Source organism: Budorcas taxicolor, chromosome 22 (assembly GCF_023091745.1).
Source record: "Budorcas taxicolor isolate Tak-1 chromosome 22, Takin1.1, whole genome shotgun sequence".
Lineage (NCBI taxonomy): Eukaryota > Metazoa > Chordata > Mammalia > Artiodactyla > Bovidae > Budorcas > Budorcas taxicolor.
The window spans coordinates 25,907,281-25,933,745 of record NC_068931.1 but is presented as its reverse complement, the minus strand read 5'-3'; the positions used below and the strand labels follow the sequence as shown (position 1 = coordinate 25,933,745).

The following is a 26,465-nucleotide window of genomic DNA, read 5'->3' as shown; positions in this document are numbered from 1 at the left end:
AGTCATCAGAAGTGTCAACATCATAAACGTCAAAGTACCCTTCTAACAGGATCCTTCACTATACAACCATCAAAACTTGAAGAGGGTCTGAGGATTAGACAATAACACTGTATTAAGTGCAAAGTTCTCGACTGGTGTTGTTTTACTGCTGTAGAGGAGAAAAGAATTTTGTTTCTAAGAAAGAGGCAATATGTCCTAAAGTATTGGGAGGGTACTGGGGCACCAGGTAGACAACTTCACTCCCAAATGGCTCAGGTAAACCAAAGTTTCTGAACTGTATTTGAAACTGTTTTATAGGTTTGAGATCATTTCAAAATAATTTTTAAGTGATGTTTCTTAAAAACAAAACAAAACAAAAAAATCCCCATCTCCATATTGCATTTAGTAAAGGAACACAAATACTGAATCTTAAAAACTGAGAGATACAGAGAAGCAATAAAATGTGTCTAAAAGTATCAAGTTCAAGTATATTTTTTAGGATCTCTTGGAAAAGCATCTAGAGAGATTTAAGAGGTAACAAGGATTTAAAGTCTGCCTTTTAAAATAATAGAAAGATCAACCAGGGTATACTGGGCATAATCAGAAACACCGTCTTCAGACTTTAATTTTTTTTAATCCTGATTATAATGTCGGTTCTCTTTTTAAATACCTTTTACTTGTTAATATTCTTAATGGAAAAAACGGAACTATAAACAATTTCTGGGGACAAGATAAGCAATTCAGCATGAACTTGCAATCACAGAGGACTGAAAAATGACATCACTGTATACATATATAATCTCCTCTTATGCTCTGCACTCATCTCTGTCAATAGCCACATCTGTTTTTAATGAAAATGTCATGAAAAGTTTTGGAGCTTCTCAGAAACAACTTGGCCCGAGTCAGGATTATGTGCACGATGAGCACCTTATCTTCCACGGAAGACACTGTTCTTGACCAACTTCAATGGGACATATATTTGCTTTTCCAACAGGTCTGCATATTTCAGATTTCTACTATTTGAGAAAGTGATCCTCTGGGTTGAAGGTATATAGGTCACAAAACAGCAAACCAGCTACTTTGGAATCATTAACTCCACAAGATGACTACAGTTAAGGATGATTATTAGGCCAGAGAGCAAATGTATCTCAACCTACCAGAATGTAGCATTTTTAACCTGCCATGCACTTCCTAGAGGCAATATGCCCTGTACCTTTAGAAGGTAAATACAAGATCCAGTGACAGCATAACCACAAACGAAATCATTCACAAAAGCGGACAAAAGATGTGGGAAAATGACAGAACCATTTCTAGTGGGGCATATAATTTTTCTTCTGCCTAACACATTTTGTAGATTTCTTTAATAGAACACTTAAAGCAAAGATAAACAATGGGATAGTATGTTTCAGATGCTTCATTTGTACCAACTATGGAAAATGGGCTGTGAAAAATCAGCTTTTCCCCCCCTCACTTCAGAACCTGAGAAATTCTAATCATAAAGTACATAAAATTATTATACAGACTTAATTTCATAAATATTTTTACAATTTTGTATTTAATATAAAGCAAGTTCACATATTTTCTAACTTCCCATTTTCCAAAAGTAGAGGAACTCAATCTTGAAAAGTTGATTTTTAAAAATCATGACATTCTTCCATGAAATTTAGAGTAATTTTGAACACCTTTCCTTCTTTACATCTGTGAATTAACGCTGGCATGTTCTGGTTATCACAGACTTTGAAAAAGGAACGTTCATAAAAATTCATATTAATTAAATTAAAAAAAAATCCTCATACTCCCTGACTAGATTAAAAAATTCCTTAAGAGACAAGAGCATGTTAGTTTTACAAGTGTAAGCTCAGCTCCTAGCAGAGTGCTTGGAATATACAGATGATTACTCAGCCCACATTTTTACGTATACTTATAGTAAACCACCATGGACAGAGAAGCCTGGCAGGGGTCACAGTCATGCAGTCCATGGGGCTGCAGAAAGTCAGACACAACTGAGCACACACAGACTCAAATGACCTTATCTCAGGTGCTATTACTATTCTCTGCCTCAAGAAAGCTCCCTTCAGCTAATGTTTAAAAGGACTATTGGGGACCAGAGAATAGCTCCAAATTAATAAAGATCTCTTCCAACCCAGCTGCTCCAAGACAGAAGAAATAGATGGCTTCTACCCATTAAATATTTAGCAAATACCATTAAGAGATACTCTGAGAAACAACAGAAGACCAGAGTTGAAGTAGGGAAGGTTCAATCACCTTTAAGAAGAACTGAAGTTACTTAAGGGAAGTATATCTAGCCTTCACATATATCATTTAGCCTCATAGAAATTTGGGCAAATCACAAATTAAAAAAAAAAAAAAAGGCTCAAAGACATAACTTTAAAAAGTAAAGTTGTGAGCACAAGATCAAGATTTAAACTCAGATTTGTTTAAAGCCAAATCTCATGTCCTTACCAATGTAACACATTACCTCAGAACAAAATTTAGTTTTATTTTAAAAATTTTAAATCAAAAAATTGACAAATAACATACATTTATAAAAAAAAAGTTACAACAAATAAAAATTAAAATAAATAACAAATTATCTTCTTTTTAAAGCAAACGCACTCACCTGCCCTGCTTTACTGAACCGGTGGCCTGCCAATATCATATGAAACGCATATTTTCTAACCATGGGACTCTTCATGTTTATAAAGCAATGTGCCGCCTGTTCCAAAAGAAGTGCACTTCGAAGATCAGAATCCTATTGAATGTTAAAAGAAAAAGGTTAATTTCACAAAAATTATAGTTAATTAGTGAAAAAACATTTTCTTCCTTAAAATAATATAGTGTATCCAATATAAATTAGTAGTATCTGAGGACAGAGATCAAGAGACAATCCAGTCTTGATGGTTCTTTCTTCCAATAAGTACAAATTTAAAAAAAAAGTTCAAAAAAGTCTCTACCATGAAATATTTTCTTTCGCTTTATATAAAGCCAAAAGTCTGGCTGTGATATGCACCATGTAATAAATCTGTGAAGAAATGCAATCCCTTTTCAAATGGCAAAAAAAGATTATAAACTGAGAATTTAATACAGGTATACACACTTGAACCAGAAAACGGAGTACAGAAAAACAGATTCATATCTAATTTCTTCTGGAAACGGATCTGTGACATACAATAGCCTATTTCTATTCATCCAATAAAAGAGGAAAGCCAAAACAGAATGTGTGCAGATCATTAAATAATCAAATCTGTTATTTTATCTTCTATAAAGGTTAACTATACTTAAAAGGAATTCTCAGTTTTGCTCTAGTTTAAAACAGCCAAAGAAAATGCTTTTCATTAAAACATCCAGAAGGTTTCCCCTTCAAAGATTATCACCTACTATTAGTATATTAGTAAATGGTACAACTCAAATTAGTTTCCACTGCAACTGACTCAAGACAGAGTCTACAAAAACCAGATTGTACATTTATAGCCTCGCCCATAAGGGGAACTGACAGAGCCATCATCACTTGACAAATAACTGAGAAAGTACTGAAGGTTGCTGATTAAGCATCAACAACACTTTCACCAAACTTTCTCTAACTTTTCAGCTATTCTCAAGCTGAACTTACCATGCCCTTCCATGTGTTCTGCTGCCATTATTTTCCCCAGGGAAAGTTGAAAACAGAAAACATTGACTTTAAATGCAACAATTTCAACAAATTATAGTCACATTAAAAAGTGTTCATAGACTATTGATTACTGCAACTATCTCCATAGCAATCATAAAATTATACCAGAGCGGAAGCATCTGAGGAAAAGCATTCAGTAAATGGTAGATATTATCTATTTCAGACCCCCTCATAACAAAAGCTAAATGATCAGATGATTTTCTTAATTAGATCCAAAAGCTAGTGAGTGGGAAAATTAGGAATGTACAATTAACAAGCAGTTGTTAACCAAGGCATCAGAATTACTTGGGGAAGACAGGGCGCTTACTTCTCTATTTTTTTTAGGAAAATGCTTTCTTCTTAAAAAATTATTAAATATGGCCTCTTTATTTTTCCCTTTAAGAATGAATGTTTGAAGAAAAAAAGGAAGCATCTTTCTTCCCTACTTCATGCCTCATCTGACTCCGGGATAACTGCCATTACTAGCATGGCGCCAGCCTGTGTCACTTCTCTCCTTCTAAATAGGTATGCACTTATATGTCAAATGCCACAGCTTTGATACTCATACTTTCTTATACAGAAATAGTATTACACAGAGTATTATCTCACTTTTTACCTTAGGATCATTTACATCCTTCCAAAACATCTACATCTCTCATTTCTTTTAAAGCCACACTGTATTCTATATAAATGCATAATTTATTAATATAGTCTCCACTTGATTGATTCAATATTGCCACAAATTTTTACTACAAAAAAAAAATCTTCCATAAACATCTTTAAAAATATTTTTTAATAACTGTACAAACAAATATTTTTATTAGACAAGTGTTTGGAAATAGAAGTGCTGAGTTAATGAAAGCTATGCATATACTTCAAATTCCAATCAATATATAATGTATATTGGTACAAAAAGGTTATATCAGTAAAAAACTCTCAGAGAGTAAGAGTTTATTTTCTACTCTACCCAGTCAAAAATAAATTTTAAGATTTTTGACCTTCCATAAAAGAAAAATAATACTTAGTTCCTCAACTTAGACTTCTTTAATAGTAAGGCTGTTCATCTAACATAGGTTTAAGGGTCTTTGTACTTTTTCTGCAAACTGCCTGTTATGCCCATGTGTGAATGGGTTTTTGTGATTATCTAGTTTGTAAGAACCTTTGTACACTTAATCAATATTAAGCCTTTGTCATACATTTGTAAATGGTATTTCCCAGTTTTACTATAAGAGTCTATTCTTTAGTAGTCAAACACTATCTTCACTTTCATGGCTTCAAAATACTGCATCAAACTAAGAAAGAATGTGATCATTCCTAAATTTAAAAAATGCTCTTCCATATTCTCTTCTCTGGGTGTGCATCTGTATGTTCAGTCACGCAGTCATGTCCGCCTCTTTGTGACCCTACGGACTGCAGCCCGCCAGGCTCCACTGTTCACAGAATTTTCCAGGCAAAGAATGGTTGCCATTTCCTACTCCAGGGATCTTCCTGACCCAGGGACCAAACGCATGTCTCCTGCATTTCCTACAGCGGCAGGCAGATTCTTTACCACTGTGCTACCTGCGAAGCTCCATATTTTCTTCAAGGTTGTTTTGTTTTTTCATATTTTAATCAAGCTATAATTATATTATGCAATGAATAAGACAGGAATCAGCTAATCAGGTGTCACAATACCATTCAGTGAATAATATAACATTTCCCACTAATATGACACAATGACAGCCAATCATATGTAGCATTTAAATTCTCATTCTATTCTATTACTTTATCATTAATATCTAGAACAGGTAGATACCCTCTAATTCTATTTTGGAATTTAGGTTTCTCAATGGAGTCAGTTTAAGTCTGATAAATTTCTCAAGTTTATTCCCAGCAATGCACACACATCCACACACACACACACATACATGCACACACAGAGCATAGAAACATCTTAATTCTCTACAAAGCTTCATTATCCTGCAAAACTTGGTGGGCAGCAATCCTGGACATTCTGATTAAAATAAGGAATATATACTAGATAATTGTGGTGGTGTGTAATGATTCTATTAAGATTGTACATCAACTGAGAACCAGGACAGTAAACCCCCAGCAGTCTCCTGGATTGACCAATTCAAGAAAGACCTGCAAAGTCCACAGCATATATTAACTTAGCTGAAGCAAAATGTGCCTCCTGTGTTCAGTAAAGCTGCTGAGAGTTGATCTGCAGGGCTAAACACTGCACTTATATCTCACTGCAGCTTTGTTCTTTGCTTGGTTCCTGTCTTACAGAGACACCTAAAGTAGGAAAACATTGCTTTGAAGTCAAAAAATGGACCAGAAAAGAATGCTAACTATCATCAGTGTTGACGGAAGAAAAATGGCAGAATGTCACAGAGGGATAGTTTTATCCAGAAAGCAGAGGCTTTGAATGTTTGAAGTATACAATTTTACTTCAGTGGCAGTTCACAACCATGCTATGACAAGGCCATCATGCATGCTCTCTGAGGAGCTGAGAAAAGAAAAAACCCATGGTTGCCACTTCAGCAAGAACTCCAGTCTGTGAACTTTGCCCACAACCAGCTATAAAATCACTTGGGGTAGAGGATTCAGTAAAAACTGCCATAAAAACGCAGTTGATAAAGACAACAAACTTCAGTGAATCAGATCTCAAGGATGGCATGGCACTAAGATTTTTTCCTTTGCATAACTGTGAAATTAATAGGAAAGGTGCTAACAGCTGATCAACTTACCAGAGAAACAGAACAGTTCCTCCCAAGCTGGAGAAATTTATTAAAAAAACTGCTGCTATTACTATACCTCTGATAAGCTGATTTATTTGCATTTAAATGGGAGTAACACACAAAAAGCATTATACGACCAAAATAAATGTTCAACACAGAAATACAGACACAAGTAGAGGGAAAGCATCATGCTTTAAAGCACCAAATTTAGACATACTACCTATGTGCTGATAAATGTGCCATGTTTTATCATTAAGCCGCATTTGCTCTGCCATGCTGAAAATCCCAGAACATGACCCGAGAATACGGTCCACTTGCCCACAGACTTACAGTGCAAACAACAAACTCAGAGCTCAACTCTTTTCATCCAGGCCTCACAGCTGTCAAGTGCTATAACGGTATTAACAAAAAACTAGGAAAAACAATTCCTAAGTGTCAAGACTATGTGACTCAGTTCTCTATCCTCAGGATAAATGCACTTCTCATTTTATACAGCTTTTCCAGTAAACAAAAGTACAATAAATATAAATTATTAGCTAAAATTTAATAATCTTAGACACATTATGCCTAGCAGTCTCTACTTTCAAGTTACTTCAAAGAAATACCTGAAAAGCACAGTAGAAAAGGCCACTAAAAATCACAGCTTCCAGGGAAATACACACATTCACCCCCATCTTTCACCCCAAAGCAGTAAAAGACAATGACAAATTTTCTAGAATTTCATGACAAAATAAATCATCCAGGTTTGAAAAAGGGTTAAAAAAAAAAAAAGAGTTGGAAAGAAAAAACAGTGAAAGAAAATAATGTTACAATGAGACACAAGAATCTGCTCTAATAAAAGAGATTTTATTCCAAGCTTCTAAACCATAAACTCCTTTTACAGTCACTGATAATTCCTAGGCTGAAAAACATGGCCAACATATTCAAACCTAAGTTAAGATTATTTATTAATAGACAGAACATCAACACACTCAAGAACCTATACTCAGCTCTACCAAACAGTTTAATGTCTGACAACTGTTCATATTGGTCAGTGTCCACACAGTATCAATTATAAAATATTTTTAATATCATCCCTTAGCCTACTTAGTTGTATTCTAAAGAAACTTTTTAGAATAATTAGTGGTTCAGCTTAACAAACATCTGTAAATCATATACCATGTTTCAAACCCAGTGTTAGGCACTAGGGAAAAATAACATTGAAAGAAACAGTTTCCTATCCTCAAGAAGCTAACAGCTTATACATTTTCAATATATGATATGGCGGTCTCACAGCATATAAGAGGGCACGACAAACACACTGAAGACAACCTGGGTACTATCTGAAGGATCTGACTGATATCGGAACCACTGAACTGAGGTGAAGAAAAGATGAAATGGGACGAAGTCCAGGAGAAGGACATTAAGGACACGAACCAGGACAGTAATAGGAGGGATTTTAAAAAGAGAAAGATAAGTGAAATATTTTAAGTTATAGAAAGAACACATATTTAAGAAGTTAAAACATCTGTGTCACTAACAGTATAGAAGACTACAGGAGCATCTCAAATAGTTTCTGCCTTGAGCAAATTAGGAGCTGCTTGGCTAGAATTTAAAATCATGATCTACAAACTATTAAGTTTAGTTATTGACATGTGGACTCAAAGGTGCATTGGAAACACTTGAGTAGGTGAGTCTAAAAGACAGTTGGTCATTCAAATCTAAAGCTCCAGGCCATTCAAATCTAAAGCTCCAGGGCTGGAGAGATTTGAGAGTGAAAATCATAACTGTAAATAGATTACACAAAAGTAAAAAGGTACAATGGTCCAAGGGTTAAAACCCTAGGTTAAGTTAATATTTAAGGGGCAAACAAAGGTGTTTGTTTTTTCTGTTCTTGAGCACTCATCTAAAAAAACATGTCTTTAATCATATTACTGCCATTCTTTACAAGCCTATAGTCAATGCAATTTAATATTGTTGGAAACCTGAAATAGCAGCTATGAGCAGGTTTTTCCTCCTTTTGAAATATTCATAATATAGAATTTTTAAAATGTTTAGGATGATTTAACAAGTTCATATGAATAAAAACAAAATTTAAAATTCCCGAATATTCTTAAGTATTGATTTTACATCAGAAATGATGTATATGCATGTTGCTTTAAATACTGTTATCCTTGGTGCACGGTGATGACCCAGAGAGATGTTATGGGGAGGGAGGTGGGAGGGGGGTTCATGCTTGGGAACGCATGTACACCCGTAGTGGATTCATGTCAATGTATGGCAAAACCAATATAGTATTGTAAAGTAAAATAAAGTAAAAATAAAAATTAAAAAAATAAAATAAAATAAAATAAAAAACAGATCAGTAGTGAACAGAAAAAAAAAAAATACTGTTATCCATAAGTCAAAACCTAATTCACAGAAGACATACAATGGATGGTTGTGGTTAATAATCATGTAGACTTAATAAAATGTGTAAATAAAATAAATCCTGTTTACAAAACATTGCATTTAAAATTAATTCTACAAATTACTAAAGTAGCCAGGTTATAAATTCCAAAAAAGAGGTCCCCCTTTAATTTCGTTCTGCATAACCTTCTCAAGAAGAAAGAAAATATTTTTAAAAATATGAAACAATACTAATTAAAACAAGTACTACACAGTTTTAGTACCTCACTGGTCAACCGTATTAGGAGAGCTGCAGCCTCTGAATATTTGCCTTGGCTTTTTAAGATTTCAGCACTAAGCAATACACATCTTTCAGCCAATACCATATTCCTAAAGAAAAAAAGTCAAGAAAAATATAATTAGCACTACAATGATATTTTAGTATATCACAGTAACCATGAGTTCAACAAAAATTTCCAATTCTAAAAGAAATCCGTATCCTTGCTTTCCACTTACCAAAAATGGTTAAATAAAACAACTTCAAACAATTCTCTTAACTCATCATGACTTTGTATCATTGTATAATTATATAAGGAGGCTTCCCTGGTGGTCTAGTGGCTAAGACACTGCACTCCCAATGCAGGGGGCCCAGGTGTAATCCTTGGTCAGGGAACTAGACCTCACATGTCTCAACTAAAGACGCCATGTGCCACAACCAAAACCTGGCACAGTCAAATAAATAAATGTTTAAAGAAAAAAGAAGAACACAATACAAAGTCACATTTCCTATATGAAAAATGCTAGAACATAACCAGAACCAGCAGTTAGTAAACAAAACCTGCTTTCAGACATAAAGGAAGGTACACATTTCACACAGATTTCTTTTCTTTCCTTACTGTAAACTCTGGTTATGTGTATTTCATTTTACTGATTACTTTTAGGAATAATGAGACATTTTCTCTGGGGTAGTACCATCGGGATGTTTCACCTGGAGATATCGAGGAGCTAGTGCTGTCTAGCTGTTCCTGACCAAAATCTTCTTTTTGAAAATATGAAATCAGCTGATTTTTCTCATGTACTTCTACCATCAAAAATCTAGAATTGGACTATTTATTCCTGAATAAAAATAAATGAAAACTGAGAAATTTCAAGATGGAATCCTTTTGTTCAGAAATACAGCTGACCCTAGAACAAGTCGGGGGGTGGGGTTGCTGACTGCCCAGTGTAGTCAAACATATGTGGTTGGCCCTCAGTACCCACAGTTACACATCCATGGATTCAACCAACTTAGAATTGTGTAGTACTACTGCAGTACATATTTTGTGAAAAAATACATGTATAAGTTGGACCCACAGAGTTCAAACCCATTTTGATCAAGGGTCAACTGAAGCCACAAAGTTCTTCTCATTTTACATTCTAATCCTTAATGAAAATACCACTTGACCTTAAAATTACAACCAAAGATCACTAACTTGAAGGCCATTCTGAATAGTTATACTTTTAAAAAACAATTCATTGCTTCCAAAATTACTGTAGTGATCTGCCATAAACTTTCTACAAACCATGATATTTCTTAGAGGGTTGGTATTTATGACTATTTGAGAGAATGTTTTGGGCTTCCCAGGTGGCTCAGTGGTAAAGAATCCGCCCGCCAATATGGAAGACATAGGAGACATGGGTTCAATCCCTGGGCTGGGAAGATCCCTTGGAGAAAAAAATGGCAACCCACTCAAGTATTCTTTCCTGGGAAATCCCATGGACAGAGGTGCCTGGTAGGCTACAGTCCATGGGGTCACAAAGAGTCGGACATAACTTAGCAACTAAACAACTTACATATACTACAACACGCTCAAAACGCTCAGTTCTTAGAGAATCTTTAGTGAACTTTGTAAATCTAACGCAAATTGTTTTATTTTTGTCTTCACATATTCCCCCATATGATCAGTTATGAAGTCAGAAGGCTACCACAAGTCTAGGACTTTACTGTTTCTTTAAGCAACATTTTAAACTCAGTGTGTCAAGCAGTGGAAGTGCTACAGAGGCAAGCGTTTCTAAAACACAATTCCTATCTAAAAGCAGAAACTGATGTAAAACAGATAATGAATAGAGGACAACTAATTTTCATTATGATACGAGAGATAAAGGAGGGAAGGGAAAGTTTCATAAGAAATTTATCCAGATAAATAGGACTGCATCAGTTAAAAAGTGGGGTGTGGTATTCTAAGGGCCCTGGTAAAGTACACTGTATTTCCTGTATTTTAAGAAAATTTATTTATATTTTAATATTTCTCAGATCGGGGAGATTCTTAAAATTGATATGTATAACTAATGTAGTGTTTCTAATTTATCCCCAAATATCTATTATGTTTATGATAAACCTTACCAATCATGGTAACTTAGGAGGAGGATTATATGGTAAATGCATGACAGTTAAGAGTGTATTTAGAAAAAGCATACAATCTGTTGTGAACAGGAGGACAAAACCAGACTGTCATATAGCTATCTGGGTCAATGGATATTTTCACTTTTGTCTTGCATCATTCTACATGAACCTCCCTAAAAGCTCTGGGCTTCATGAAGACAAAGAAAATCATCTCAGAGAAAGGACTTTATGGGACTTTATGAGAATTCTAGCCCTTTGTGGAGAAAGGACTTTAAAGGAATTTAAAGGACTTCAGGCTTCCTTACTGCCTCCCTCTCATAGTTCTTCCACCTTCTGAAACTCTTTTTCAAAATTCTTCAAAGGTTCCTCTTTGACAGAAGGCTGTTTCTTCTGCCAGAAACTTCCAATATATTCTCAAACAATTATTAAAAGGGCAAGATTTGACACTGGCTCAACCATTTATCAACTGCATGCCCTTCAGTTCAGTTGCTCAGTCGTTTTCAACTCTTTGTGACCCCATAGACTGCAGCATGCCAGGCATCCCTGTCCATCACCAACTCCCAGAGCTTATTCAAACTTATGTTCACTGAGTCACTGATGTCATCCAACCATCTCATCCTCTGTCATCCCCTTCTCCTCCCGCCTTCAATCTTTCTCAGCATCAGGGTGTTTTCAAATGAGTCAGTTCTTTGCATCAGGTGGCCAAAGTATTGGAGTTTCAGCTTCAACATCAGTCCTTCCATTGAATAGTCAGGACTGATTTCCTTTAGAATGGACTGGTTGGATCTCCTTGCAGTCCAAAGGACTCTCAAGAGTCTTCTCCAACATCACAGTTCAAAAGCATCAATTCTTCAGAGCTGAGCTCAGCTTTCTTTATAGTCCAACTCTTCACATCCATTCATGCTGCTGCTGCTGCTAAGTCACTTCAGTCATGTCTGACTCTGCAACCCCATAGACGGCAGCCCACCAGGCTCCCTGGTCCCTGGGATTCTCCAGGCAAGAACACTGGAGTGGGCTGCCATTTCCTTCTCCAATGCATGAAAGTCAAAGTGAAGTCGCTCAGTTGTGTCTGACTCTTAGCGACCCCATGGACTGCAGCCTACCAGGCTCCTCCGTCCATGGGATTTTCCAGGCCAAGAGTACTGGAGTGGGGTGCCATTGCCTTCTCTGCATCCATACATGTCGATTGGAAAAACCACAGCCTTGACTCAACAGACTTTTGTTGGCAAAGTAATGTCTGCTTTTTAATATGCTGTCTAGGTTCTGCATAACTTTTCTTCCAAGGAGCAAGTGTCTTTTAATTTCATGGCTGCAGTCACCATCTGCAGTGATTTTGGAGCTCCTCAAAATAAAGACTTTCATTGTCTCCACTGCTTCCCCATCTATTTCCCATGAAGTGAGGACCAGATGCCATGATCTTCGTTTTCTGAATGTTGAGCTCTAAGCCAACTTTTTCACTCTCCTCTTTCACTTTCATCAAAAGGCTCTTAAGTTCTTCTTCCCTTTCTGCCATAAGGGTGGTGTCAATTGCATATCTGAGGTTATTGATATTTCTCCCGGCAATCTTGATTTCAGCCTACGCTGCATCCAGCCCAGCGTTTCTCATGATGTACTCTGCATATAAGTTAAATAAGCAAGGTGACAATATATAGCCTTGATGTACTCCTTCCCCAATTTGGAACCAGTCTGTTGTTCCATGTCCAGTTCTAACTACTGCTTCCTGACCTGCATACAGATTTCTCAAGAGGCAGGTCAGGTGGTCTGGTATGCCCATTTTTGAAGAATTTTCCAGAGTTTGTAGTGATCCATGCAGTCAAAGGCTTTGGCATAGTCGATAAAGCAGATGTTTTTCTGAAACTCTCTTGCTTTTTCAATAATCCAATGGATGTTGGCAATTTGATCTCTGGTTCCTCTGTCTTTTCTAAAACCAGCTTGAACATCTGGAAGTTCATGGTTTACATACTGTTGAAGCCTGGCCTGGAGAATTTTGAGCAATATTTTACTAGCATGTGAGATGAGTGCAATTGTGTAGTACTTTGGGCATTCTTTGGGACTGGAATGAAAAGTGATCTTTTCCAGTCCTGTGGCCACTGCTGAGTTTTCCAAATTTGCTGGCATACTGAGTACAGCACTTTCACAGCATCGTCTTTTAGGATTTGAAATAACTCAACTGGAATATCATCACCTCCACTAGCTTTGTTCATAGTGATGCTTCCTAAGGCCCACTTGACTTTGCATTCCAGGATGTCTGGCTCTAGGTGAGTGACCATACCTTTGTGATTATCTGGGTCATGAAGATCTTTTTTGTATAGTTCGTCTGTGTATCCTTGCCACCTCTTTTTAATATCTCCTGCTTCTCTTAGGTGCATACCATTTCTGTCCTTTATCGAGCCCATCTTTGCATGAAATGTTCCCCTGGTATCTCTAGTTTTCTTGAAGAGATCTCTAGTCTTTCCCATTCTATTGTTTTCCTCTATTTCTTTGCATTGATCGCTTAGGAAGGCTCTCTTCTCTCTCCTTGCTATTCTTTGGAAGTCTGCATTCAAGTGGGTATATCTTTCCTTTTCTCCTTTGTTTTTCGCTTCTCTTCTTTTCACAGCTATTTCTAAGGCCTCATCAGACAACCATTTGGCTTTTTTGCATTTCTTTTTCTTGGAGATGGTCTTGATCCCTGTCTGCTGCACAATGTCATGAACCTCCATCCATAGTTCCTCAGGCACTCTGTCTATCATATCTAATCCTTTGAATCTATTTCTCACCTCCACTGTATAATCATAAGGGATTTGATTTAGGTCATATCCAAATAGTCTAGTGGTTCTCCCTACTTTCTTCAATTTAACTCTGAATTTGGCTATAAGGAATTCATGATATGAGCCACAGTCAGCTCCCGGTCTTGTTTGTGCTAACTGTCCAGAGAGTCTCCATCTTTGGCTACAAAGAATAAAATCAATCTGATTTCAGTGTTGACCATCTGGTGATGTCCATGTGTAGCGTCTTCTCTTGTGTTGCTGGAAGAGGGTGTTTGCTATGACCAGTGCATTCTCTTGGCAGAACTCTATTAGCCTTTGCCTTGCTTCATTCTGTACTCCAAGGCCAAATTTGCCTGTTACTCCAGGTGTTTCTTAACCTCCTACTTTTGCATTCCAGTCCCCTATAATGAAAAGGACATCTTTTTTGGGTGTTAGTTCTAGGTCTTGTAGATCTTCATAGAACCGTTCAACTTTAGCTTTTTCAGAGTTACTGGTTGGGGCACAGACTTGGATTACCATGATATTGAATGGTTTGCCTTAGAAACAAACAGAGATCATTCTGTCGTTTTTGAAATTGCATCCAAATACTGCATTTCAGACTCTTTTGCTGACTATGAAGTTTACTCCATTTCCTCTAAAGGATTATTGCCCACAGTAGTAGATACAATGATCATCTGAGTTAAATTCACCCATTCCAGCAAGTTAAACTCTTTTGTTTCAATCTCCTTGCCTGTAGAATGCAGTAATAACAGTATGCACCATTTCATACATTTGTTGTAAAGATTAAATGAGCATATAAGTTACTTTGGCACAGTGGTAAACGCTGAGTGCTAACAGTGTTAATCTTTATTACCAGTGCTGTATTCTAAACACATTATTATGACTACTACTACCACTTCAACACTATAGCAGACAAAGCTGCCTTCGTGTCCTCATCTTTTAATTTTTCCAAGGCTAGAATTAATCTTTCTGAAAAATAACCATGTCAAAGCTCTACTCAAATATTCAGTAACTCCCCATTTATTAAACACAAATCTTAACCACAGCTTAAAAATAGTGATAAATGAGAGTTAAGGTTCTCCCACACTGATTTCTCTCAAAACACCTTTCCATATACACAAAACCCTCTAATCTAGCCCAGACTCTCTTCCTTTTCTCCAATAATGTTACATCCAAAATACTGTTCCTGCCAACCAAAATTCCTGAAATATCTTTATGGTTCTCAAATCCCAACCACCTTTCTTTAAAGGTCTATTCCTCAAACATACCATGAAACCCTCTCTGGACCAACTTTCATAGTCTCCTTTACAGGTGGAGAGTTCTAACTTCCATGGAGTTTCAACAGAACTCACTACACGTACAAAACGTTTCTCATTTTCTTCCTGAGGCCATTATCTACCTCTCTGTATCTGCCTATTTAACAAGGAAAAGTTCAAACTAGCTAATTCCTGGTTTTATAGTAGTTAAAGTTAAAAATGTTCTCAAAACACAAATCACCCTCAATGAAACAAGTAAGTTCAACATTACATTTAACTAATTCCTAACTATAAATCCTTCCAGGAAAGGAAAATGTAGTAAAACACTAGTTTTAAATCATCACCTCATTTATATATTAACTTGATTTGAGAGCTTAAGATTAAAACATAAAAAAACAAAGAACCACTTATATTTAATTACAATATAAATGTCAAGTTTATCTCTAAAGGGATAGAACATAAATATTCTAGTCACCTACTTGCAGATATCCCTGTATGTCTGAATTGCTGTATCCATATAATGTGCAGGGTATGGCCTGGGTGCTCCTGGCTGAAGAAAAGCTGACACAGCTGCCATTTCCTAGAGGAAAAGACATCACAGTATTTCAAAACGAGAAAATTCTTGCCGTCAGTTTAGCATTCAGAGTCTAAAATTTGGAATGCAGTTCACTGAGTTTTTTTATGTAGCCACATATATAAATTTGATAGCCTAATGCAGACTTGGAAATAATTACATTTATATGTTTTCAGTTTTAAAGTTCTCCAATCACATTCCAAAGTCTGTCACTATTTAAATGAATGTTTTTCAAGAAGACCTAGTAAACACTTTTGGTCATGGTCTGTAACTATCAAGTAAGATTTCTGCTGCCACCTCCTCGTGACTGCCTGTTCCTTAGAGACTAGAGAATGGACCAATGATAGAACCATAGAGAGAGAAACAGACTGCATCTGTTTCCAATTTACTGGCTTTGATATTTGAAATCAGAGCTCATAACAACTTGTACTATATACCTTTCACCTCTTACAAACTCTAGGGTTCATATTCTGTATCAGAAGGCACAAAAATCATTTCTGAAACCGATCTGTCAACTTTTTAGGACTCCTTACTTCAAAGACCCATTCCATTAATAGTTCAAATAATATACAATGGTGCTAAAGGATTTAAAAATGAAGGTGAGGGGCTTCCCTGGCAGTCCAGTGGTTAAGACTCCGTGCTCCCAGTGCAGGAGGCACGGGTTCCATCCCTAGTGGGGAACTGGGATCCTGCATGCCTCACTGTGGAGCCAAAACAGAGAAAAGAAATGAAAATAAAAATGAAGGTTTTGGACTCTTAGTAAAATACTATATTACATTCATACTTGTAGTCTCATATAGACCAACTTTTAATAAAAATTTAACTAGAAATAAATGAAACTTCCATAAATCAGGGGGAAATTTACTAATGTCAACCTACTTTTAGGATGAATAAACACTTTTCTGCAACAGTTTTTAAAATAGAGGAAAAAACACAAAAATAATTTATGTAAAAATTGGGATATGAGTAAAGCCTTTAACCTGACAGACTGTTTAAGTTCCATGACAGTATGAACCCTACCTGTTTCAAAATATCTGTATCCTCAGCATCCAGCGCAAAAATTTATTGAAGAAATTGAATGAAAATATGTGATCTCCATGTGACAAAATTTCCTATGGCTCTGAAACATCATGTTTTCTTAACTAGCTTATATTATAACTAATAAATATAATGAATACACATAGGGTTCTATACTACACAAAAAAACTAAAATACATTACATATATAGCTTGAAAATGGAAATGTCAGTCACTCAGTCATGCCTGACTTTTTGAGATACCATGAACTGTAGCCCACCAGACTTCTCTGTTCATGGAATTCTTGAGGCAAGAATACTGGAGTGGGTAGCCATTCCCTTCTCTAGGGATCTTCCCAACCTTGAACCCAGGTCTCCTGCACTGCAGGCAGATTCTTAACCATCTGAGCCACCAGGGAAGCCCCACATATATTGTATAATACTATATAAAAATACATTATATTTGCTACATATGCACTATATATACTACATACAAACACACACACACACACATACATACACCAATAAAAGTGTACTAAGGAAAAAATCCTGTAAGAAAAATAGGCTTCGAATTCTAAGTCACTTTCTAATTTAATTCTACAAGAAATCACTAGTCAATATACATACAAGCTAACAATTTCTAAGAATACAATGAGAACATTCAGAATGATCACCCCCAAGAAACTGTATGATCTTCAATAATCAACCATTAAATCATTTCTTACAGTATACAGTAATGGGTTAACACATTTTACAAAGACTTTAGTCAAGAACTGGAATGACCTCCTTAACCTTCAGCTGTTATGACAAATTAAACTACAAAATAAACTGTATTTCTCCAAAAAATTTTTTTTGGTTTTCTGTGATGTACCTTTTAACTTTATAGTTAAAAATAATTAAGTATCTTAATTTTCATCAAAAAGGGCAGGCAGTATAGTTTGTGATCAATTACCTATTATGTGAATGGTAAATAGGAAGGTGGTATCAGTACAAACAGAATTTTTATTCATCCAAAAATAGTTTTTCTTAGGCAAGGGGATCAAAAATAGCAAATATAGACTTATAACCTTCAGCAAGAAAGGAAAAAGCTCTCAACTTAGCTGTTGCCCAAGCAGGAGCTTTTGTAATCTGTGCTTTAAGAAAATAAAAAATGAATGCCTACTCCTTGTTATGTGTGTGACTGGGGAGCAGGGGGCGTCTCTCTAGCGATGTATACTCCCAGCCTTGCACAGCTCTTGCTCAAGGCAGGCTGCACTTCTTTCCATGCTTACGTTCACGACAATTCCACTGGTTACGAGTTCTTTTCCCCACTCCAGGGTTCACAAACTGGTTTTGTGTACTTTTTTTATTTCTTGGGATAACTTCCACCATGCTAAGCTGCCTCACACGGCATCTTATTCTCTGGTTACAAAGATACATAGCTTTTATGAGGACTCTACCAGATCAATTTTTCTCTAAGGCTTATGATTTTTAGGGTAATTATAGACTACAATGATTTTTAGGTGTGCATATGTTATAGTAGCTATGCCTTTACTTTCCAGTGTTCAGTTATTTTTCCTTCATATGCCTCTACTAATATGCTCAATATGCCACTAATTTGCCTCCATCTAAATGGTTTAAATGCAGTATTAATCAGATTGTAGACAGAAATGAAAAAGCTCAAATACGATAAAATCATACAAATTTTGTGCCATAAGATTTTTCCAAACTTTCAATTTGCAGATACATTATGCACAATTTTGAAATTATGAACTTATGTTATAAAGTATTGATGAAATAACATTTAAGTGTTTGTGATTTTCTATTAGCTTATGTTAGTTAACCACAGACTACAGGCTGTCTAGCCAAGGACAATCCATATACTTTTTCAAATACTTTTATTCATCAACATTTTCAGTTCTTAAAGGTTTTTTAAAAGTTAGATGACTTTTTTATTTTAGCTTTACTTTTTAAAATTACTATCTTATTTTTAAAGATACAGTATTAAAATAAATGCAAAATAGATGGCAGTTATTAAACAGGTTATCTACATGGTAATTATCAATGAAGTAGAGTCTTATGTATTTCTATTCTTCACACTGATGTTTATAGCTTACATGTTTTTAAGAAGACTACACAGGCACACAGAGTGGGGAAGGGAGCACATGACTTGTGCTCTTTGCCTCTGCCACCACTGCCGCCGCCTCCTCCTGCCACACGCTCATATGCCCCTTTGGTGTGGACCTGGCACCGCTTTTTTGAAGCAACAGCTGAGGAGACTCCTGCACATGCCATGGCCAATGAAAAGCCCAAGGTAGAAGTCAAGACTGAGAATGATGATCCTCGTCATGTGAAGGGGGCAGGACAGAAGGGCTCTGTGGCGCAGTTTAACATCAAGAGGCACACGCCACTTAGTAAACTAACGGAAGCCTACTGTGAACAAGAGGCTTTGTCAAGGAGCCAGACCAGATTCCCATTTGTCTGGATGCCAATCAATGAAACAGACACACCTGCACAGTTGGAAATGGAGGCTGAAGATACAACTGATGTGTTCCAGTGGAAGACAAGAGGTTTCTACCAAAGAGGGAACCTGCTACTTAACTCCAGAATTCTGTTCCTCCAGACCAAGAAGACATTCTCAGTTAGAACGCTGCAATTTGGTTCCACCACATCCTGACTACTGCTGTACAGTTTCTCTGTTCTTTCCTTTTCCCCTTCCCCATTCTTTAACTGAACATAAAGTAACTGCTGTCTGTGCACAAGCACGTTGCATTATTTTTTAAATCAAATGGCCAATGGTATGCTTTGTTCAACATCGAATGAAGATGAGATGGGGAAAAATACTGGTTCTCTGAAAATATCCCTTTCCCTTTTCTCCATTAGTGGCATGCTCTTTCAGCTCATATTTTTATATTCCAGCAACTCACTTTGTTCTAATAAAAAAAGAACATAAAAATCCTTGCATACCTTATCCAATTGGAAAATTTTAATGTTTTTCATTTATCATTTAAAACCAAGAACAATTTTATAACTTTTCTATATGTAGCTGTTACATGCAGGGCAATCTGTCCTTATGTGGGATAAATTACCCTAAAAGAAATGAATCCTAGTTTCCCTGTAAGTCATGTGTCCTGTTGTTTAAATAGACTATGTAGAAAGTAACCATGCTAGTTTACTCTTTTCTAAGCACAGAAAGTAGATTACAAACATATTTATGACAACTTTTCAAATACAGTAAAAGTTTATAAGGCAGCACAGAAAATACTTTCTGAAACACCTAGGTTTTATATCAATTACAAAACTAACATTGCCAATGCCTATTGACAGCCTAAATATAAGGTAGTGTGCCAGACACTTTACAAACCTAGTACCTCATCTAACCATATTTAGGATTCACATTCCACAGATGAGAAAACTAAGGCTTAGAGATGTTCAGTAACTTGCCTAAGATGAAAGTTTGTCACACACCAAAATACAAGTTCTTAACCAATAAATGGTCTTAGATCAGAAAAAAACATTTTGAACAATTTTAAAACATTTTTCAAAACATAAAAAAGAATCCTCTAAAAAAGAGACGTTCTTATACTGGGACTACAGTACAAACTATAATTCAAATTAAATAGAAAGTATTAATCAAATCTAAGAAACTCTCATGTATGACCATGTTTGAAGATACTAATTTAATAGAAATCCATCAAGTTATCATCAATTAATTCAAAATCTATAAAGCATTATGTGCTCCCTGAGTACAACTTTATCCCTAGGGAAAATTCTGCTTGCCATTTCATGAAGAAAAATTTCTAAGTCATTCATGGTAGCAGGAACAAGAAATTATAGTACTACGGAATACCAACCAAGGCACCAGCTGCATAAAGCATTGCTTGATCATTAAGAAAATCTTTCTTTGCAGTATGATAGCAACTGTACGCCAAATCATAGTGCTGCACCAAAAAGCACAGGTCAGCCATTTTCCTGATCTGAAGCTCTGGTGCTTCTGGTGGATACCTGTAGATACAAAACAAAAAATGGAATTCAGAATCTATGATTGCTAAGCCATTAAATATTACAAAATGTCTAAAAAGATGCCCAATTGTCCAAAACATACGAAAACCTGATCCTGTCTTATAAAAATTCTACCTCCAAGGAGGTCGAATTTCTCAAAGATATCTGGAAACAGATTGTTACATCTGTATCTATATAATTTATGTCCCTATATTGAGAATTTCTCAGCAGAAGGCAAGCACTTTCTCCATGGTCAAATTAGGAAGCAAATGATCAATTCCAGGTGACTCACCTTTATGTAGTCAAAAAAAAAAATCTAAAATGAATTTTATTTTCCCTTAAAACCAGATTTTAGAGAAAATTTCTAAATACATGCTATGTCTTAGAATTACTAGACCTCAGTACTTTAATAAAGAAGAGTTATCAATGAATACCTAATCCAACTCATCTTTTTAAGGAAAACAGACCCAATAATGTGACCTCCCTGTGATCTTATTTATTTTTAGATACCAATTACTTATAGGTTTTTTTAAAATTTGATATAACTTATTTATGGTCACAATTCTTATCTACTGGAGTTTTGACCAAACTGAAACTAAGAAACTAGAGATACAGACATTTTTTGCAGAACATCATTAGTTAAACATTAATCAGAGTTAAATACAGGAAAACTAAAAACAGTAATATTTTACTCACAGCAATCCAGATGTATTTTTTAGCTCATTAACACTCTTTTCTGGAACTTTACTGCCACTAAACCATTTTTTAGTTGCAGAAAATAGAGATCGACTCAAACCTTTTCTTGATATTAGCTAAGAAAACAAATGAAATATGTTGACAAACATGAGTTTAGTTTTCTTTATTTACATAGAAAAGAAAAAAGTCTAAATAAAAAGTTTTAAGAGTAAGCAAATGTGCACTTTAATAACAATGATTTAAAGAAAATTATCCAAAATCCCTAATAAAAATAAATAAGCCTCTTCTAGGATTTACTAGAATTTCATCACTGATAATAAGTTAATAAATACTAATATTGGTCTATTTTAAAAATAAAAACATACACTCAAACTTATACTACTATATTCCCAAGTTTACTATTTCCTGAAATTTTAAAAAATACTAATGCAAATAATTAAATCTTACCTGATCATTTAACTGCCGAATCGTTTTCTCTATATGTGGCAAAAGGCCCCGAAATGTGAACTCTTGTATAAACTGTCGAATTCTATCATGATCAGTAAGGGTTAAACATGCACCATGAATAATTCCAGCATTTGCTTTCTTTGTTTCATGTAATGATGAAGTGGATTTTACATGATCTGGGCCATCAATGCTATTAGAAGAGTCACTGGAGGGGTCCAATTGAAGTGGGTGAGCTCTAAAGTTATTTGGTAAGCCATCTACTGAAAAACAAATCTTTCTTTTACCCAGAAAGCAACAGAAAATTGCGGCATTACTACTATACTGCTAAAGAAAAGAAACAGTATTGGAACCCTTTCTCTTACTATATGTCTTAGAAGTCTAAGACAATAGCATTCAAATCTCCCCCTAAAATCAGTACTTGGGTTAATACTTATTACATGTAATAGAAAATTTTTAATTCATGTAAATAAATGAAGAAAAATAGTGTTAAATACAAAAATTATTTTTAAATAGCACTAACAATAAGAAAAATTATAGCAAAAATTTTAAAGCTATCACTATCCAAATTGTTATTTAAAATACAAAAATAAAACTCTCAAAATCACGTGAACAGGGGATTAATTAATGCTACATATCATACTGTCCCTTGCTCTCTACCAAAAAAATTTTTATGAAGTTTGACTTATTACTCTTATAAAACAAATTTTTAAATCTCAAAAAAACATCAACTCAAATAACTCAATAAAATCTTCAAAGGAAAAGCTAATCTGACCATTATCTCTTTTCACTATGAAAATTTCCCCCATCTTTTACATATAAAGATTAGCATGCTTTAACAAGAGTGCTATTTTCGATCAAAAGACCCAAACTTAAGAGAAAGTATATCAAGACCTTTGACTTCGTTATCTAATCCATCCAATGAAAGCAAGTTACTATCAGAATTCTTATTGGAAGTTATAGTACAAGGGCCATCTTCATATGATTCCTATCAAAATAAAATATAAAAAATATTAATAGTTATACTTAATCATATTTAAGATATCACCAAATTTATCAACTACAGTAAACCTCATTTTTTTGCTACAGCAAAAAATGTCTAATTCTCCAAATTCTTAACTTCTTCCATGTATCATATTCTATCACTTAAATCCACACCTACTATATCCTTATATTGTTTCACATGCACACTACCCTAATTCTTCTGAATTCAAGTTACTTCTATCTCAGTTTATCTATTTATATGTGATATGCATATGCCTATATGAATCCCTGTATATGCAACTATGTAAGGAATAATGGCAAGAAAGATGGACTACTGGAGGGGTTAAAAAAAGGATGGTATGGAATCCCCTGGCTCATGGATGTAGTATTAATAGGCTGGAGTGCATTCTGAATACACAGAAGTTTTGGGAAAATATCCAATGCAATGCTTACTTGTACAAAGGGTATTGGTTTTAGCCACCAAAACAACTTTAAAAAATGTCCAGACTACTCCATGAGCCCACTAATATCATGAGGTATTATTCTGAGTGCCAGACTGAGAAAAATATATAACCTAGAACTTAATAAGGGGAAGGTGATCAGGACAAGAAATTGACTAAAAACAACATTTAAGAAAGAGCTGCAAAATGGTACATTTAGCCTAGAAAAATATTTCAAAAAGACATGAGAGTTATGTTCTATATTCTGAAAGTCATTTTAACGAAAAACTGACATGATCCCTATAGGATTGAGTATAAGCTTGATCCTCAAGCTGCTTAAACATAGAGCAGGTCACCTAAAAACACAGTAAGTACTTTCAATAGATGAGGTCACTCATAGATTTAAAGGAAATTAAAGGATCACGACCTAACAGAAGCAGAAGATATTAAGAAGAGGTGGCAAGAATACACGGAAGAACTGTACAAAAAATATCTTCACAACCCGGATAATCACTATGGTGTGATCACTCATCTAGAGCCAGACATCCTGGAATGTGAAGTCCAGTGGGCCTTAGAAAGCATCACTACGAACAAAGCTAGTGGAGGTGATGGAATTCCAGTGGAGCTGTTTCAAATCCTGAAAGATGATGCTGTGGAAGTGCTGCACTCAATATGCCAGCACATTTGGAAAACTCAGCAGTGGCCACAAGATTGGAAAAGGTCACTTTTCATTCCAATCCCAAAGAAAGGCAATCCCAAAGAATGCTCAAATTACCGCACAACTGCACTCATCTCACACGCTAGTAAAGTAATGCTCAAAATTCTCCAAGCCAGGCTTCAACAATATGTGAACCGTGAATTTCCTGATGTTCAAGCTGGTTTTAGAAAAGGCAGAGGAACCAGAGATCAAATTGCCAACAGCTGCTGGATCATGGAAAAAGCAAGAGAGTTCCAGAAAAACATCTATTTCTGCTTTACTGACTATGCCAAAGCCTTTGACTGTGTGGATCACAATAAACTGTGGAAAATTCTGAAAGAGATGGGAATACCAGACCACCTGACCTGCCTCTTGAGAAATCTGTATGCAGGTTAGGAAGCAACAGTTAGAACTGGACATGGAACAACAGACTGGTTCCAAATAGGAAAAGGAGTACGTCAAGGCTGTATATTGTCACCCTGCTTATTTAACTTACATGCAGAGTATATCATGAGAAATGCTGGGCTGGAAGAAACACAAGCTGGAATCAAGATTGCCAGGAGAAATATCAGTAACCTCAGATATGCAGATGACACCATCCTTATGGCAGAAAGTATAGAGGAACTAAAAAGCCTCTTGATGAAAGTGAAAGAGGAGAGTGAAAAAGTTGGCTTAAAGCTCAACATTCAGAAAACGAAGATCATGGCATCCGGTCCCATCACTTCATGGGAAATAGATGGGGAAACAGTGGAAACAGAGTCAGACTTTATTTTTGGGGACTCTAAAATCACTGCAGATGGTGACTGCAGCCATGAAATTAAAAGACGCTTACTCCTTGGAAGAAAAGTTATGACCAACCTAGATAGTATATTCAAAACCAGAGACATTACTTTGCCAACTAAGGTCCGTCTAGTCACGGCTATGGTTTTTCCAGTAGTGTTGTATGGATGTGAGAGTTGGACTGTGAAGAAGGCTGAGCGCCGAAGAATTGATGCTTTTGCACTGTGGTATTGGAGAAGACTCTTGAGAGTCCCTTGGACTGCAAGGAGATCCAACCAGTCCATTCTGAAGGAGATCAGCCCTGGGGTTTCTTTGGAGGGAATGATGCTAAAGGTGAAACTCCAATACTTTGGCCACCTCCTGAGAAGAGTTGACTCATTGGAAAAGACTTTGATGCTGGGAGGCATTGGGGGCAGGAGGAGAAGGGGACGACAGAGGATGAGATGGCTGGATGGCATCACGGACTCGATGTACGTGAATCTGAGTGAACTCCGGGAGTTGGTGATGGACAGGGAGGCCTGGCGTGTTGCGATTCATGGGGTCTCAAAGAGTCGGACACGACTGAGCGACTGAACTGAACTGAAAGCATCACGACAACGACTGGATCTGACAATCTTTAAACTATCCTCCAATCCTGGACTTCTAGAATTCTAAGCTGTAGAATATCTATAACTCTGTCTTCTGTTAAAAAGTTCTCCAACTGCACAATCTGACCTATTATGTTCCCTTTCCCAACCTTAGATGGTTAGATTTTAAACCGAGTATTTTCAATAATATTCCTATTTTGAGTATGGCCCTGAAACACTATTTAAAGCTCTTCTACCTCCAACTGGTTCTTTTTCTCTTCAGACATTTTTCCCCAGCATTATAAAATTAAAGTGAGTAAAACTGGATTTAAAATTTAATATATAAACAGATTAAACTATTTCTATTAGAACATCAAAATGTACATACTTTCTAATTCATATTTTTAAATAGTATCACATAAAGTATATAATGCAGCTTAATTATACAAAATATATTTTCCATTTACTTTGGAAATCTTCCTTCTAAACAAAAAATAGTTAACTCTTGATTACCTGAACTAAGCGTATAACCTGGCATTCGACTAGTACCAAGTGGCATAAAATTCTATGTTAAAAGTTGGACAGAACGTGAAACTTTACACCCATCACACACCAGCCAACAGACAGCAATTAACATTAGTCTAGAAATCAACATTAGAAAAGTTGATTAGGAAGAAACAAAACTTCCTGGAAATTCAAAAGAAAAGGAAATCAAAGGAAAGTTAGGGAAAAAAGCCCACCCACCTAAAAAGTGTGAGCTCCAAAAGGTGGCCATAAGAACAGCATGTTGAAAATGAAGGAAGGCAACCCCCAGAGCATGTGGATAATAAAGAATTGACTGTAAGCATTCATAATGAATTTAATGTGCAAGCCAAAAATTCTATTATCTACGTGTTTAGTCATTCTAATTCAATTCTTAAGGTATAATTTACTTTTCATCTTTTTTTTGCCACACCATGCGCCTTGCGGGATCTTAGTTCCCCACTCAGTGGAGGCGCAGAGTCTTAACCACTGGACTGTCAGGGAAGTCTCCACTTTTCTTTCAAGAAAACAATTAACACTGATATTTATACCTGAAAGGTATACAAGGAAGGGATTACTGCAGTTAAAAACAGCTTTTGAAACATTAAGAGCTCACATAGTAGTGGATCAAAACTAGCCAGATTCCATAAAATAACTAT

General features: G+C 35.8%; 1 protein-coding gene across 1 annotated transcript in view; it reads right to left on the bottom strand.

Moving 5' to 3' along the window:
• The window catches only part of TRAPPC8 (trafficking protein particle complex subunit 8), an 85,227-nt gene that overhangs the window by 38,190 nt on the left and 20,572 nt on the right, over window positions 1–26,465 (bottom strand). Inside the window, exons 6-12 of the mRNA XM_052660326.1 lie at window positions 22,712–22,805; window positions 21,821–22,077; window positions 21,374–21,489; window positions 20,530–20,680; window positions 15,587–15,687; window positions 9,003–9,108; window positions 2,600–2,731 (exon numbers count right to left, since the gene is read on the bottom strand). Of these exons, the coding sequence (XP_052516286.1) occupies window positions 2,600–2,731; window positions 9,003–9,108; window positions 15,587–15,687; window positions 20,530–20,680; window positions 21,374–21,489; window positions 21,821–22,077; window positions 22,712–22,805 (957 nt within the window). The remainder of the gene's footprint in view (window positions 1–2,599; window positions 2,732–9,002; window positions 9,109–15,586; window positions 15,688–20,529; window positions 20,681–21,373; window positions 21,490–21,820; window positions 22,078–22,711; window positions 22,806–26,465) is intronic.